The 12,043-nt window shown below is 47.1% G+C and overlaps 3 protein-coding genes across 5 annotated transcripts; 2 read left to right on the top strand and 1 right to left on the bottom strand.

The window, feature by feature from the left end:
- Window positions 1–48: 48 nt before the first annotated feature.
- Window positions 49–2,263, top strand: rab9a (RAB9A, member RAS oncogene family). Of its 2 annotated transcripts, none has more exons than XM_076169891.1 (3): window positions 49–258; window positions 660–818; window positions 916–2,263. In XM_076169891.1, the coding sequence occupies exon 3, from the start codon at window positions 956–958 to the stop codon at window positions 1,562–1,564; it is 609 nt and encodes a 202-aa protein (XP_076026006.1). In that variant the 5' UTR covers window positions 49–258; window positions 660–818; window positions 916–955; the 3' UTR covers window positions 1,565–2,263. The 2 variants fall into 2 exon arrangements, with proteins under 2 accessions (XP_076026006.1, XP_076026004.1); XM_076169889.1 differs by having other exon boundaries at window positions 49–462.
- Window positions 2,264–2,442: 179 nt separating this feature from the next.
- On the bottom strand, window positions 2,443–3,858 carry trappc2 (trafficking protein particle complex subunit 2). The gene is made up of 5 exons (XM_076169892.1): window positions 3,755–3,858; window positions 3,390–3,510; window positions 2,933–3,075; window positions 2,753–2,840; window positions 2,443–2,669 (listed from the first exon to the last, which is right to left on the bottom strand). The coding sequence occupies exons 2-5, from the start codon at window positions 3,480–3,482 to the stop codon at window positions 2,571–2,573; spliced, it is 423 nt and encodes a 140-aa protein (XP_076026007.1). The 5' UTR covers window positions 3,483–3,510; window positions 3,755–3,858; the 3' UTR covers window positions 2,443–2,570.
- Window positions 3,859–3,952: 94 nt separating this feature from the next.
- ofd1 (OFD1 centriole and centriolar satellite protein) lies at window positions 3,953–11,673 on the top strand. Of its 2 annotated transcripts, none has more exons than XM_076169888.1 (23): window positions 3,953–4,139; window positions 4,288–4,385; window positions 4,490–4,693; window positions 4,774–4,842; window positions 4,937–4,964; window positions 5,045–5,146; window positions 5,220–5,356; window positions 5,436–5,609; window positions 5,693–5,799; window positions 5,895–6,014; window positions 6,232–6,305; window positions 6,398–6,489; window positions 6,583–6,772; window positions 7,331–7,461; window positions 7,655–7,766; window positions 8,148–8,858; window positions 8,956–9,112; window positions 9,350–9,438; window positions 10,308–10,445; window positions 10,635–10,801; window positions 10,897–11,061; window positions 11,162–11,229; window positions 11,458–11,673. In XM_076169888.1, exons 2-23 carry the CDS (start codon window positions 4,290–4,292, stop codon window positions 11,501–11,503), a joined length of 3,177 nt encoding a protein of 1,058 aa, XP_076026003.1. In that variant the 5' UTR covers window positions 3,953–4,139; window positions 4,288–4,289; the 3' UTR covers window positions 11,504–11,673. The 2 variants fall into 2 exon arrangements, with proteins under 2 accessions (XP_076026003.1, XP_076026002.1); XM_076169887.1 differs by having other exon boundaries at window positions 10,635–10,822.
- The last annotated feature ends 370 nt before the right edge of the window (window positions 11,674–12,043 follow it).

Below are 12,043 nucleotides of genomic sequence, written 5' to 3'. Positions count from 1 at the left end.
TCAAGTTTGCAGGGACGCTGACGGACAAATACCGCCCTCTCGTGGCCGTACAGACGAAGCGCACTGGGCAGAGACTCAGTGGCTACACGGAAACAGCTAACAGAGGCTAGCTTCCATCTACTCGTTCAAGCGTAGACTTTAACTCAACATGGCGTGCTGAGTGGAGGCTCTTGTACCAACACCTGACGTCTGAACAAACCGCGGACAGTATTACCGGTGGAAGGGCGGCGGGTGGCAGCGTCGACCTGGAACAACTCCGTATGTTTGTGTGTGTCCGCCTGGATCACATGACCCGAAACCGACTGTGTTGTTAGTTAGCTCGCTAGCAGCGTTAGCATTCAGGCTTTTTGTGTTCGGTCGTGGAGCGGCGCGACTCCAAACGCGAAGGGATTACGTAATTTCAGAGAGTTCTTGATCAATCTCTCGTGGACGCAGCAACAACATTTTCTACTCACAACAAAGGTACTGAAACGAGGCACAATGTGTGTGTGCTCGCTTGGGGAACATAGCTCTCTTTAGCTAACTGTATGCCACTTGTCACTTGTCATATTCTGCTAAGCTAACGTGTTTCCGGTTTAGGATCAGCATTGAGGACATCCGCATTCAATAATGTCAGCTGATTGTGCTTGACTAAAGGTGTTTCTTGGCTGATATTGCAGGAAACGGCTGCCTGTCACTGGATCGCAGCTGGTTAAACTTTATCTCTATGGCCGCTGAGATCGACGTGAACCACCCGAGCATGTGACTGGAGGACTACAGGGTCTAATAGCAGCTTGATCCGGACCAGAGGACGCAAGAGACGAGACACCGGACACGGGGTGAGACCAAGCGGACAAGCACCCACTGAGAACCTGTGTGAGGCCGCTGCTGTTGTGCTTAGAATGACGTAACGTGTGTTCCCTTTTCTGTTCTCAGGTTGTTCGTTGCAAAGGGCAGCAGTTGGGGGTGAGTAGCCATGACAACAAAGACATCCCTGCTCAAAGTCATTCTGCTGGGCGATGGCGGCGTGGGGAAGAGTTCCCTCATGAATCGCTACGTCACCAACAAGTTTGACGCCCATCTCTTCCACACCATCGGCGTGGAGTTCCTCAACAAGGACCTGGAGGTGGACAACCACCAGGTGACCCTCCAGATCTGGGACACGGCTGGTCAGGAGCGTTTCCGCAGCCTGAGGACGCCGTTCTACCGCGGCTCCGACTGCTGCCTGCTCACCTTCAGCGTCGATGACAGCCAGAGTTTCATCAACTTAGGCAACTGGAGGAAGGAGTTCATCTACTACGCCGACGTCAAGGAGCCGGAGACGTTCCCATTCGTGGTGCTGGGCAACAAGGTGGACGTGACAGAGAGGCAGGTGTCGGCCGAGGACGCTCAGCGGTGGTGTCGGGAGAACGGGGACTACCCGTACTACGAGACCAGCGCCAAGGATGCCACCAACGTGGCGGTGGCCTTCGAGGAGGCGGTTCGTCGAGTGTTGGCGATGGACGAAAGAACAGATCACCTCATCCCCACGGACACGGTCAACCTGCACAGGAAGCCTCGCTCCACCGCCACGTGCTGCTCATAACACACACGGGCCCTGAGGCCTGTTCTACAGCTGATCATGCTTACTTGGCTTTATGATGAGGGGTTCAATGACTGGATAATGTGACATGTTTCTATTTAAAGAGAAGAAATGAAACACTACATTGATCCTGTAATCATCACGATGCATTCAAGCATTTTGTGTTTTCCGAGACTCACATATTTGCTGTTTCACTTCCTTTTTAAAGGGTGAAACCTTCCCTTTTTTTGTTGCCAGTCATTTTATCCTGTGACTGCTCAAACCTGTTAAGAAGAAAGAAGCTTCATTCCTGCAGATAAACTTCTATATTTATATTAACACTTAATGAATTAAACTTTATCCCCGAGAAGTAACATGAAGTAGACGAGCCGGTATTTTATGTAACAGTATGAAGTAAAAGCTTAGGATTATTATTGCACATGTTTGGCCTTGCTCCTGTTTATTCTGTGTATTAAATCGATGAGCTTTGACTTTAGGGATCGGCTGATTAAACATTACAGCTCAATTAAACATGCATGGAGTATAAATGTATGTAAATCACTGGAAACTTGTTTTTTTAATTTGCCAACTGTTTATACCAGTTAAGAATCCTTCAACAGTGTGTGTCTGCGTGTGCGAGTGTGTGTGAAGAAATACTCTATTGGAAGCGATTGTAATTAAATTGTGGGCATCTTTTCAGATTAAAAAGGTTTTTAATTGCCAGGTTTATGGTTTTTAATAAGATGTTAACGCACTGTAAACATTGCAGCCGGTTCAGAAAAGAAAGTATTTGATTCGTTTGCTAATAAACAGCAAAACAGATTTAGATTGTATTCAAAGTTTTTCTGCACATCGTGATTACAGATGTACAGAAGTGGTTAAAGAACACGGGAACTTTGCAGTGGTGAGACAAGAAAAATAGTTTATAGAACAGACACGAGTAAAGAACAACATAAAGACAAAGTGTTGTAAAGAATCAACCAGATAATAATAATAAACATACATATGTACATGAACGTGTGCAGAGTGATTAACCCATGAGGTGCTTCTTGCCGAGAAACTGGACTTTCCTCTCAAACGCTGTGGAGCGGATCGGCGCGTTGATGTCATAGAAGGGATTCATGGCAAACTGGGGAGAAATCCGAGATGATTTAAACTCACACAGGAATGTTTAAATGGCTCTAATCACGACAACACGGGGGTCAAACTTACCTTAATGTATAAATCATACACGTCATTAAAAAAGTTCCTGATCCCGTCTTCTTGTCGGACGTCGTGCAGCATTATGAGTCTGATATGTGCGAGGGAGAATTAAAGAAAACAAACACTTTGAAAGTCTTTAAACATGACTGAGTAAGAATCTGAGGCGTTATATAGCGATGAAGGATATGTCCTGCGGTGACGAAGGCCGAGACAAACCACTCGTTGAACTTGTCCACAGTTTTCAGGTACATGTTGTTGGACAGCCACATGTTTTCGTCCACCAGATCCAGAGCTGCGTGGGCGATGAACTGGTTCAGGTGGCGATGGTCGTCCTGACGTAAAGGAGAGAAAAGGTTGTGACATCAAAACAATCAAATTAAAAATTAAATAGGAAATGTATCACTTGAGAGTACATTAATCTGATCTGATATATTTAACATCTCTTCTGTTGTTGCTCTGATCAGGAATCACAGTAAAGTGTTGAGTAGTTTGGGTTTAAACTTTAATTATAGTGGTTGTGTTTGGGAAATTTTCACATATTTGGTTTGTCTTTACAGCTATCATTACATTCCACAGAAGCGATCAGTAGGATTTAACAGAACAACAACATATATCCCTCCTATTGTTGTGATTAACAGCACTGTACCTTTGCTTCTGTCTTCCCAGCTGGCAAAAACTCCATCTCAAACACCGGATTGTCATGATGACCAACCATAACAAGATAAAACGTTCCAGACATCGTCTTTTTTCCTCCTCAGCAAAGGAAACTGCAGTAAGATCAAATATAAATAGATAAATACAATAAGTTAATACAAATCCTGCCCCAATGCCTGTGTTAGCTGGTAAGCTAGCTGCAGCTCTCCGCCGAAGCTTTGCGCCTTCAAATGGAGTTAAGTGTGAATGACATCAGAACGAAAGGAAAATACACAGATTGTAATAGCGTACATTTTATAAAAACGTATTGCAAATAATCATAAATAATTATATTTGACAGAGTCCGTTTTTGTTTACCTGCAAATTTAGCTTCCTGGAGGACGGCAGTTACAGTCGCAAAAATATGACGTCATCGGTTGCGAAGTTAAAATTTTGCATTTGTATAGTTATTTAAATATTTTCAAAACATACATGAATTGATCCAAAAACATATTTTCTCCTACTACTGATACAAAAATCTGGTTTTGTTTTAATATATTTACACATACGTCATCATTGTGGGTCTGTCCGGAAGAAGAACTTTCGGTTGACGGATTTAAACTCCCGTAGTAACGTAACGCCTCTCTGGAGGGGCGAGACGCTTTCATGTCGCTAGACTGCTTTAACTAAGTACAAACATTATTTGTCTTTGACACGGATGTCTACAGTTTAGCAGAACAAGCTCATATCAAGTTAACATCAGGTAAGCACTTGGCCATTATTTGTTTACTTGTTCAACGCCATACTATGTATGACGGCTGTGACCACTCAGCTGCTTGATGTCATGGTTACAGGTTCTTGTTCCCAACTCGCTGTGTCGCTAAAGCTGAACTTCTTTTATCGCTTCTCAGTTATGTCGTTTGCTAAGGAGGAGACGCTGAGCCCGGAGGAGCTGAGGAAGAGACTCTATCAGACTTTCAAAAGCAAAGGAGTGCTCGATGCCCTCAAAGTAAGAACCTTGGTGTCGCTGTATACAATGTAGCGCCTTCGGGGGGCGGCAGTAGCTCCCAGTGGTAACCTGACCAAATAAAGTTTCTACTTCTTCTGATGCAGGTCCAGCTCCGTAATCAGCTCATCAAGGAGCTGAAGCATCCTGATCTGAGTGGAGGAGAATCCGTTCCCAGGACGATCCATGGGAAATCAGACTCGATTTTGGTCTTGGCCTGTAACAGCATCGTGGCTGAGTACCTTCAGACGTCAGGGTACGAGTACACCCTGTCTGTGTTCCACCCTGAGAGCGGACTGGCTAAGGACAAGGTGAGCTTTGGCTGATTCATCCTAAAGTGGAACGAGTCACACATCAGAACACTGACACCTTCTCTAACACATCTGGGCAGGTTCTCACAAAGGGAGATCTCATCCAGCTTCTTAACCTTCCTGCAGAATCATCACTGTGCATAACTCTGGTAATTAGCACTTCTTATATATCTGAAAATATATAGAAAAGAGAAAAAAAGCTGTGTAGTGATGTAACATCATGTTTGTGGTTCTTCTTTAAAGGCTTCGAGCCATGAGGGAGACATTAAAGGTACGTGCAGCTCTCTGTTTACATCACAACATTGTCTAAGATCTGTCCTTGATTGAATCATTCTGTTCTTGTCCCTTCAGGGTTTCTGATGAGCCTCCTCACACACCTAACACACCGCTCCACCTGTGACCTGAGCTCTGACGCAGCCACTCAGACCTGCAGAAGCTATGGAGACTCGCTTGGTATGATGTCACACGGAGCCCTTTGATTCCACGTTTAACGGCCGATGTGAACTCTTGCTTGTTTTGTTAACAGTTGAGAAGATGAAAATGATCGATAGGGAATACGAGAGCCTGGATTCCAGGGGAGACCAATTGTTTTCGTACCAATCCAAACTGGAGGCGTACAGGAAGGAGACTGAAGCGCAGATGCAAGCAGAAATGAAGACGAAGGTGTGATTGTGTTTACATTTTCTATGAAATGTAGAAAGAGTGTGTTGCTTATGCAGAGTTGCTTCTGTTGTTTCTGCAGATGGAACATTTTAAAGAGGTGGAAGTTGCCAAAGTGAAGATGGAAGAAAATGCAAAATCCCAGAAAGAGTTTGAAAAGCTGAAACAAGATCTGCAGAGAGCTTATGAGCTGAAGGCCAAGGCGCTGATGGAGCGGGAGAAAAACGCCATCGATCGATTACAAAAACAACAAGAGGTCGGTGACTGCTAATGGTTACCACTGGCAACAGCACAGATGTATATAGGATGTGCATTCACCTGGAGTTCTCTTTGTTTTAGATTGAAGAAAAGAACTCCTACATGCAGAGACAAGGAGTGCTGAAAGAGATAGAAACGGTGCGGAGCCGAGAGAAAGAGCTGAAGCTGAGAACGGAGGCCTTTGAGGAGTAAGAGCCTTCACACACACACACACACACACAAACACACCGTCTTGGCCTTTTCACACAGATCATCCCACTTATTTAAAGTGTCTTCGCTGCAGGACTTGTAAAATCCACGAGGAGAAGATCCGGGTGACTGAAGACCTGCTGAGGAGGCGAGAAGGGGCAGTGAAGACGTTGGAGGACACGTATGACCAAAGGCTGAGCCATGAAGTCTCCAGGTATTGGGACATTGGGACAAATAATGTTTAATGTGTGTGTGTTTTTAATGTTCTTACTGGATGAAAACAATCAGCCACTCGCTTGACTTCTCAGGTTGTTGGATCATTTTTAAGGCTGTGCTTATTTTGACCAGCAGATGTCGCAGCTGTTCATCGTACAGTAGATCTACAATCATCATCTGAAACAAGCGATACGCGTTTTCTTTCTATTTATCAGGTATCAGCTTGAGTTGAAGGAAGAATTCATCAGGAGAACAGAAAAGCTAACTGAGAGTGAGCACAGAAACAAAGGTGAGTGTTTTCATCTATGGAGCACTAACACACTATCCCTGCACCGTGTTTGTCCACAGGTATTAAGTTGTTGTTGTGTTGTTTACTCTCAGTGGAAACTACTCGAATACAAAAGGAGTCAGCGGCAATCGACGCCGAATTAGAGGAGCACAGTAGAGCTCGCTCTGAGCTGAGGCGGCTGCAGGTAAATAAGACGTCATTATAAACGCCCCCCCTCACATCTCTGATCATTCAGTCTAAGCTGGTGGTGTAATAATGTTGAAACGCGTCTTTGTAGGCGGAGCTGGAGACGTCAGAGCAGCAGGTGTCGCTGCTGAGCCAACAGAAGGAGCTGCTGAGGGAGAGACTGGAGGCGGTGAGTGACTACTCCAGCCTGATGAGGGATAGAACAGAAGCGCACGGGGAGCTGCGACAGCTAAGGACGCAGCTGGAGGAGGCCCAGGTGGAGAACCAGATCCTCCGTGCAGGTGAGGAGTGACTACAAGAACACATAGTAGTCTTTACAAGTCAGTGTCACCATATTGTAGCGTTTTCCCCCGTCCAGTGTCGTACAGGGAATTCAAAGCGCTTGTGTGTGTGTTGCCTGTAGATGCAGGGCCTCAGTGCTTTTGTTTGTAGCTTTGTATACAACTGTGAGGGGGAGAAGCCACAGAGGGGAGGGGGGAGGAGCTGAATAGGCAGTTGGAAGGCAAAAGGCAGCACAGTGAGGAAGGGCAGAGGGCTCCTTCAACGCCTGGCACAGGACCAATATCTTACCTCTGTGTTTGGAGGGAGACTTCATAACTGACAATAGGAAACCCAACGTGCAGCAAAAGACTCAGCGTGTCGGCCAAACCCATCAATCACAGCACATCAAGCAGACTCAGTACAGCCAAAGACCCTGCAAGCATCTGTTTACTGTCAGATGATCTTGGAATGTGTTTACACTCGGTAGTTTCCCCGCTCGATGTACAGCAGAAGCTGTAAGACGGCGGGGCTCTAGGCTTCCATCATGTTTCTGACATCTCTGGTGACCTCCCTGGCAGACTTGAGGAAGCCATCCAAAGAGCAGCTGGCCTTGCAGATGGAGCTGCAGAGGCTGCAGAACGCTCGCAGGCTGGACGAGGAAGAGTTTGAGAACCAGAAACAGGTGCTGCAGGCACAGCTCCAGACTGAGGTCAGTGCCGTCACGCAGCATGGGAAACGCCGCACTCAGCGTTTCTTGCGTGCGTACGTCTGTCTTGAAGAATTGCTTGGATTTTCTCTGTGTTGTCTTTTGGATGTATGGCTCCCCAGACGTGCTAGCGCTCTGTGTATGTGGACGGTCTGGCTGGTTGTTTGATGTCTCAGTGTGTCATTGTTCTCCACAGACGCAGCATTGTGCTCAGGTCAAAGCCCAGCTGATGGAGTGTGAGGAGAAGTGTCACTGGATGACAAATCACATCGAGGAGATCAAGGTGCAGCTTCGACAAACTCACCAAGGTGACCCCAGCCTGCATGTCTGCCATGTGCTAGACTGATCAGTCACCTTGAACCTTGATAGTTTCATTCCACATCAGCTGTATGTAAACGAGAGCCAGTCATGCTTCTCTAACGTGTTTACCCTCATTAGATACTTTTTAATAACTGCCTCGCTTTCTTCAATAGTTCTTAGTTTTCTACAGAGCATTTAATTCATAAAGAGACCTCAGAGGATTAAATGCGTTTAGTTGCATGTAGGGAAACCTCTGTTTAACACCGGTTGCTCTTATATGGTGGTTGGTCTTTTGTATTAGATCTCAAACTCTCGTCTACTTTGCTTTTCCCGTTTCTCTCATTCCTTCCTTCCCTTTGCATACGTGTGATCCCGTGTGGCGATGGCAGCTCTCGAAAACGAGGTGCTGCTCAATCCCAAGCCCTCCCTGGTCGATCGCTCAGTGCTGGAGCTCGGCAGTGACAAGCTGGTTCTCCCTGACGTGTACGTGGACAGAGCCGTGCTGAGGGCCAGGGTGGGATATGATGATGTTTGTGAAGCAGGTGGCGCCGCGCTCGGGCTCAGGTGGGCCCGGAGCGAGTCCCCAGACTCTGACTCTGAGCTGGTGGCCGGAGCCAAAGCCCGGATCCAGGAGCTGCAGAAGGAGGCGGAGACTTTGGAAGAAGCTTACAGGAACTACCAGCAGAGGGCAGTGCACTCCACCATCTCACACATGCTCTCCTCCCAACAAGCACGTCCCTCACATCGCCCAGGCTCTCCCCTGAGGAGACACGCCTATCAACGCTGTCAACCCAGCTCACCCGACAGACCCAAGCTGTCACACAGATCACTTTCCCAGCAAACGGCCCAAATCAACAGAACTCCTTCACCGGCCTTTGACACCAGGAGCTCCTTCCCACATCCGCAGCCAAAAGTGACCTTCTCAGAAGACCAGAATCAGCTCCTGTCCCCTGTCCCCTTTAGTGTCCACAGTGTCCACTCATTAGGTGAGCCTCTGTTTCTTAGAGATGGAGACACTGAGGATGGATGCTCTCTTCCTCCCACACTACGACCCTCCTCCCCAAAATCCACAAGGAATCCTCAAACAGGAAGCGCAGAAGGTACATTTAGAAGATACTGTATCCTGTTACACTGTTGACATTCACAACAATCCCTCTCCTGGAACCGTACCTCATATAAGCTCTTTGCTCCTATTAGAAGTTGCTGTTCCTGCCTCAATGCCGGCGTTGTCCTTTGACAGACCGCTGCCTCGCTCCCCCCAAGACGAGGTGGCGTCCTCGGGCGGCTTCTCCTCCGACCTCAGCCCACCTCGCAGCCCGAAGCTCTCCAGCACAGCGAGAGAGGAACAGTTAAGGTAGCTTCACATACATGCACTGTTGCTGTGAGATGATTTGGTGAATGCTAACGCCTGCATTTGTGCCCCGGTGTGTGTGTGTGTGTGTGTGTGTGTGTGTGTGTGTGTGTGTGTGTGTGTGTGTGTGTGTGTGTGTGTGTGTGTGTGTGTGTGTGTGTGTGTGTGTGTGTGTGTGTGTGTGTGTGTGTGTGTGTGTGTGTGTGTGTGTGTGTGTGTGTGTGTGTGTGTGTGTGTCAGTGCGCCACAGGTTCAGCAGCTCTCGAGCTCAGAGTCGTCTCCTCAGCCTGAGAAGATAACCATGGAGGACCTCACATGGACGACACAAGGTACAACAAATCAAAGACAAAAACTAGGAACAACAAGCAAATAGAACATAATTGTGTTGCAATTGGAGATTGTGCTTTGACTTCTTCCTCCCCGATCCAAGTTGTTATGGACCTGTAGCACCTGTGGCCTCCTCCTCCTCCTCTTCCTCCTTTTAGACGTAATGAGATTCAGTAGAAAAGCCCCCGTCTGGATCTTCTCCAATCTGCCCCGTGGAGCACAATGTGGGAGTATGATTGACATCCTGGCGAAGCCGTGTGCTTCTGTCTTCTGTCATGTGTCAAGTGTTTCTCCACCACAATCCTGTTGAAAGGGACTTTTTAATCCACTGGCCTGTAAAGGAATACTCAGAGCTGCATGCAGCGCGGCCCCACAGGTCTCTGTGTGAGACGTGGAGCAGAGATGATGAGCACTCTGGGGATCCAACAGGTTGTGTCTCCTCAGCGTTCAGCGCCTGAAGGTTCCACCTCAAAACTGACATCATTTGATTGCAACCTTGGAAACAAACTCTGATTTAAAACTTAATTACGTCTCAGGAAGTCTTAGCATGCAACATGAGTGATTCTAATTATGTCAGCCTTAGTGTGTGTGAGTGATGGAGTTGCATAGCGTGTCCATTTGCAGATTGTCTCACCTTTTGATTCTTTTAAAAGCGCAGTAACACGGTGGAGTAAAATCAGTTGAGGAGGTTTTTGGATTTTAGGACGGGTGTTTTTTAATGAGTGTGTGACCGGCCTCCAAAGTGTCCTTTCAGTGGCTCTGCACAATGGTGAAGATGAAGGGCAGCTGATTATGTATTCGGCGCTGGTCCTCCGGCCCGGCTGTATTATGGTGGAGCATAAAAGATTTCTTTGTGCGTGTCTCCCTCCAGAGCGCAGCCACATTCCAGAGCTTCTCCTGGACACTGCTGTCCCTCTCTCTGAGGAGGCCCCCGACCGCCCCGCTCAACAACGCCCACCGGCTCCACAGGACCTCCTAGATGCCCACACACACGTCCAGGGCCAGACGGGTTAGTTATTAGGAAAATAGTCTATTTCTATGTGTTTCTGAGGCTCAGAATAAGAACAATTACATGCAAAATACACAGTAAAAATCTCTGCTTAGGCCCAGTAGGATTTGAACCCAAGACCCGATGGAGGGAACATGACAAATCACTGATACTAGACTTCAATATTGTCGATGCATGCATGTGTTCTAGAAGCGCGAGAAACAGCTCATGAGTCTGCAAGCGGAGGAGACAAAGAAGACGAAAAGCAGAGGTGGGAAGGAGAGAGAAGAGACAGAGAAGAACAAAGACAAAGGGAGCTGGAGGACGCCAGACAGAGGGAGCTGCTAGAGCTCCAGCGACTGGAGGAGGAGGAGACGGTAATAATTAGCATCAACAAGGTCAGAACGTTCTGCTCGCTGTGTCGACTGAGAAAAGGCGAGCCATGAACTGATCGACGTCTGTGTCTAAGCAGATTGCGCGAGAGGCGGAGAGGCCTCAACAGGAAGAGGAAGAGATCAAGACGGGAGGAGATGAGGAGGAGGAGGTGGAGGAAGAGGGGGAGACGTCCGCAGGTGCAAACCCGTTGGATAAATACATGAAAATGGTGATGGAGGCGAAAGAGAAGCCGCATTCACAGGTGAGACGCGAGTTCGTTGGCGTTCTAGGTCGGTCCTGGAGCAGCGACGTACAGTATGAAGTGTATCTAACAGAGTGTGTGTGATTTGTTGTTTTGTCAGAGTCTTGGAAGAGAAGAACCAGAGAACACAAGTCCAGCGTCCAAGAGTCCGTCTGAGAAAGACGACAGGTAAACAAATGTTATTCATAAGAAACAGACACTCAAGGGTTCACACCTTTGAGTCTATCATGTATGTTTAATGCAGTTCCTAGTGTATGGATGCATAAACCTTTTTCATGAAGTGTGTGTGTGTGTTTGGAGCAGCCCTCATTTGAAAGCACAACTCTGAAACCTTTGCCATTATCGCCCAAGGATAAGATGAGGAATGATTTGATGTTTGTGTCTTCTTCTCTGCAGCATTGCAGCATTTTCACAGGAGGCAGCGGATGATGACTTCTGGTGACCTCGGCGCTCCAGGTGCTGCGACCAATGACTTCCACAGGCTGCTGCCATCTTGTACTTATGTGTGAAACCACTGCTTATATTTATAGCTTGGATTCTGGATTTTTCCAATCCTTTTAACTTTTTACTGTTTTATTGACACGTCTTCAGTTGCACATACATAAATAAATAGTGAATAAATTGTTTTCTTTTTAACGGCTGTGATCCATGACTACACCACTAACCTGATTCTGACTTCATAAATATGGCAGCAGAAGAAGCAAAATGGTAATTGTTCTAATGGAGTCCTGTGGGGAAAGTTCCAGCTAAGTGAAGTGAAGACCATCAATTCTAAGAAGACGTGCGTTTAATGGTGTTTGCGTTGTGGTTAACTAGATCATGTGGCTCCAAACCACTCCCCCACCGGCCTCCATGTTTTATATTTTCCCAGTAAAGTAACATTTAATGGTTTCACCAGAACCCTAAAACCCGGGGCACCACGTTATCTGGGTCAAAACCACTTTCTCCATGAGTGTGGAACCGGAGTGTGGGAACGCAGACA

Source organism: Genypterus blacodes, unplaced genomic scaffold (genome assembly GCF_046128005.1).
Source record: "Genypterus blacodes isolate CSIRO-AG114 ecotype Tasmania unplaced genomic scaffold, CSIRO-AGI_Gbla_v1 ptg000214l_1, whole genome shotgun sequence".
Taxonomy (NCBI): Eukaryota; Metazoa; Chordata; class Actinopteri; order Ophidiiformes; family Ophidiidae; genus Genypterus; species Genypterus blacodes.
The sequence above is the reverse complement of the archived record's forward strand: the minus strand, read 5'-3'. Positions and strand labels throughout refer to the sequence as shown.

What these genes read in the sequence shown, in the direction of transcription:
- trappc2 (XM_076169892.1), bottom strand. Translation starts at nt 3,482, where the DNA reads ATGTCTGGAACGTTTTATCTTGTTATGGTTGGTCATCATGACAATCCG. An exon ending in CTGGGAAGACAGAAGCAAAG is followed by an intron (nt 3,076 to 3,389) that starts GTACAGTGCTGT and finishes CCTTTACGTCAG; the next exon opens with GACGACCATCGCCACCTGAA. An exon ending in TGTATGATTTATACATTAAG is followed by an intron (nt 2,670 to 2,752) that starts GTAAGTTTGACC and finishes ATTTCTCCCCAG; the next exon opens with TTTGCCATGAATCCCTTCTA.
- rab9a (XM_076169891.1), top strand. Translation starts at nt 956, where the DNA reads ATGACAACAAAGACATCCCTGCTCAAAGTCATTCTGCTGGGCGATGGC.
- ofd1 (XM_076169887.1), top strand. Translation starts at nt 4,290, where the DNA reads ATGTCGTTTGCTAAGGAGGAGACGCTGAGCCCGGAGGAGCTGAGGAAG. An exon ending in CTGAGCCATGAAGTCTCCAG is followed by an intron (nt 6,015 to 6,231) that starts GTATTGGGACAT and finishes TCTATTTATCAG; the next exon opens with GTATCAGCTTGAGTTGAAGG. An exon ending in AAGAGAAGCCGCATTCACAG is followed by an intron (nt 11,062 to 11,161) that starts GTGAGACGCGAG and finishes TTGTTTTGTCAG; the next exon opens with AGTCTTGGAAGAGAAGAACC.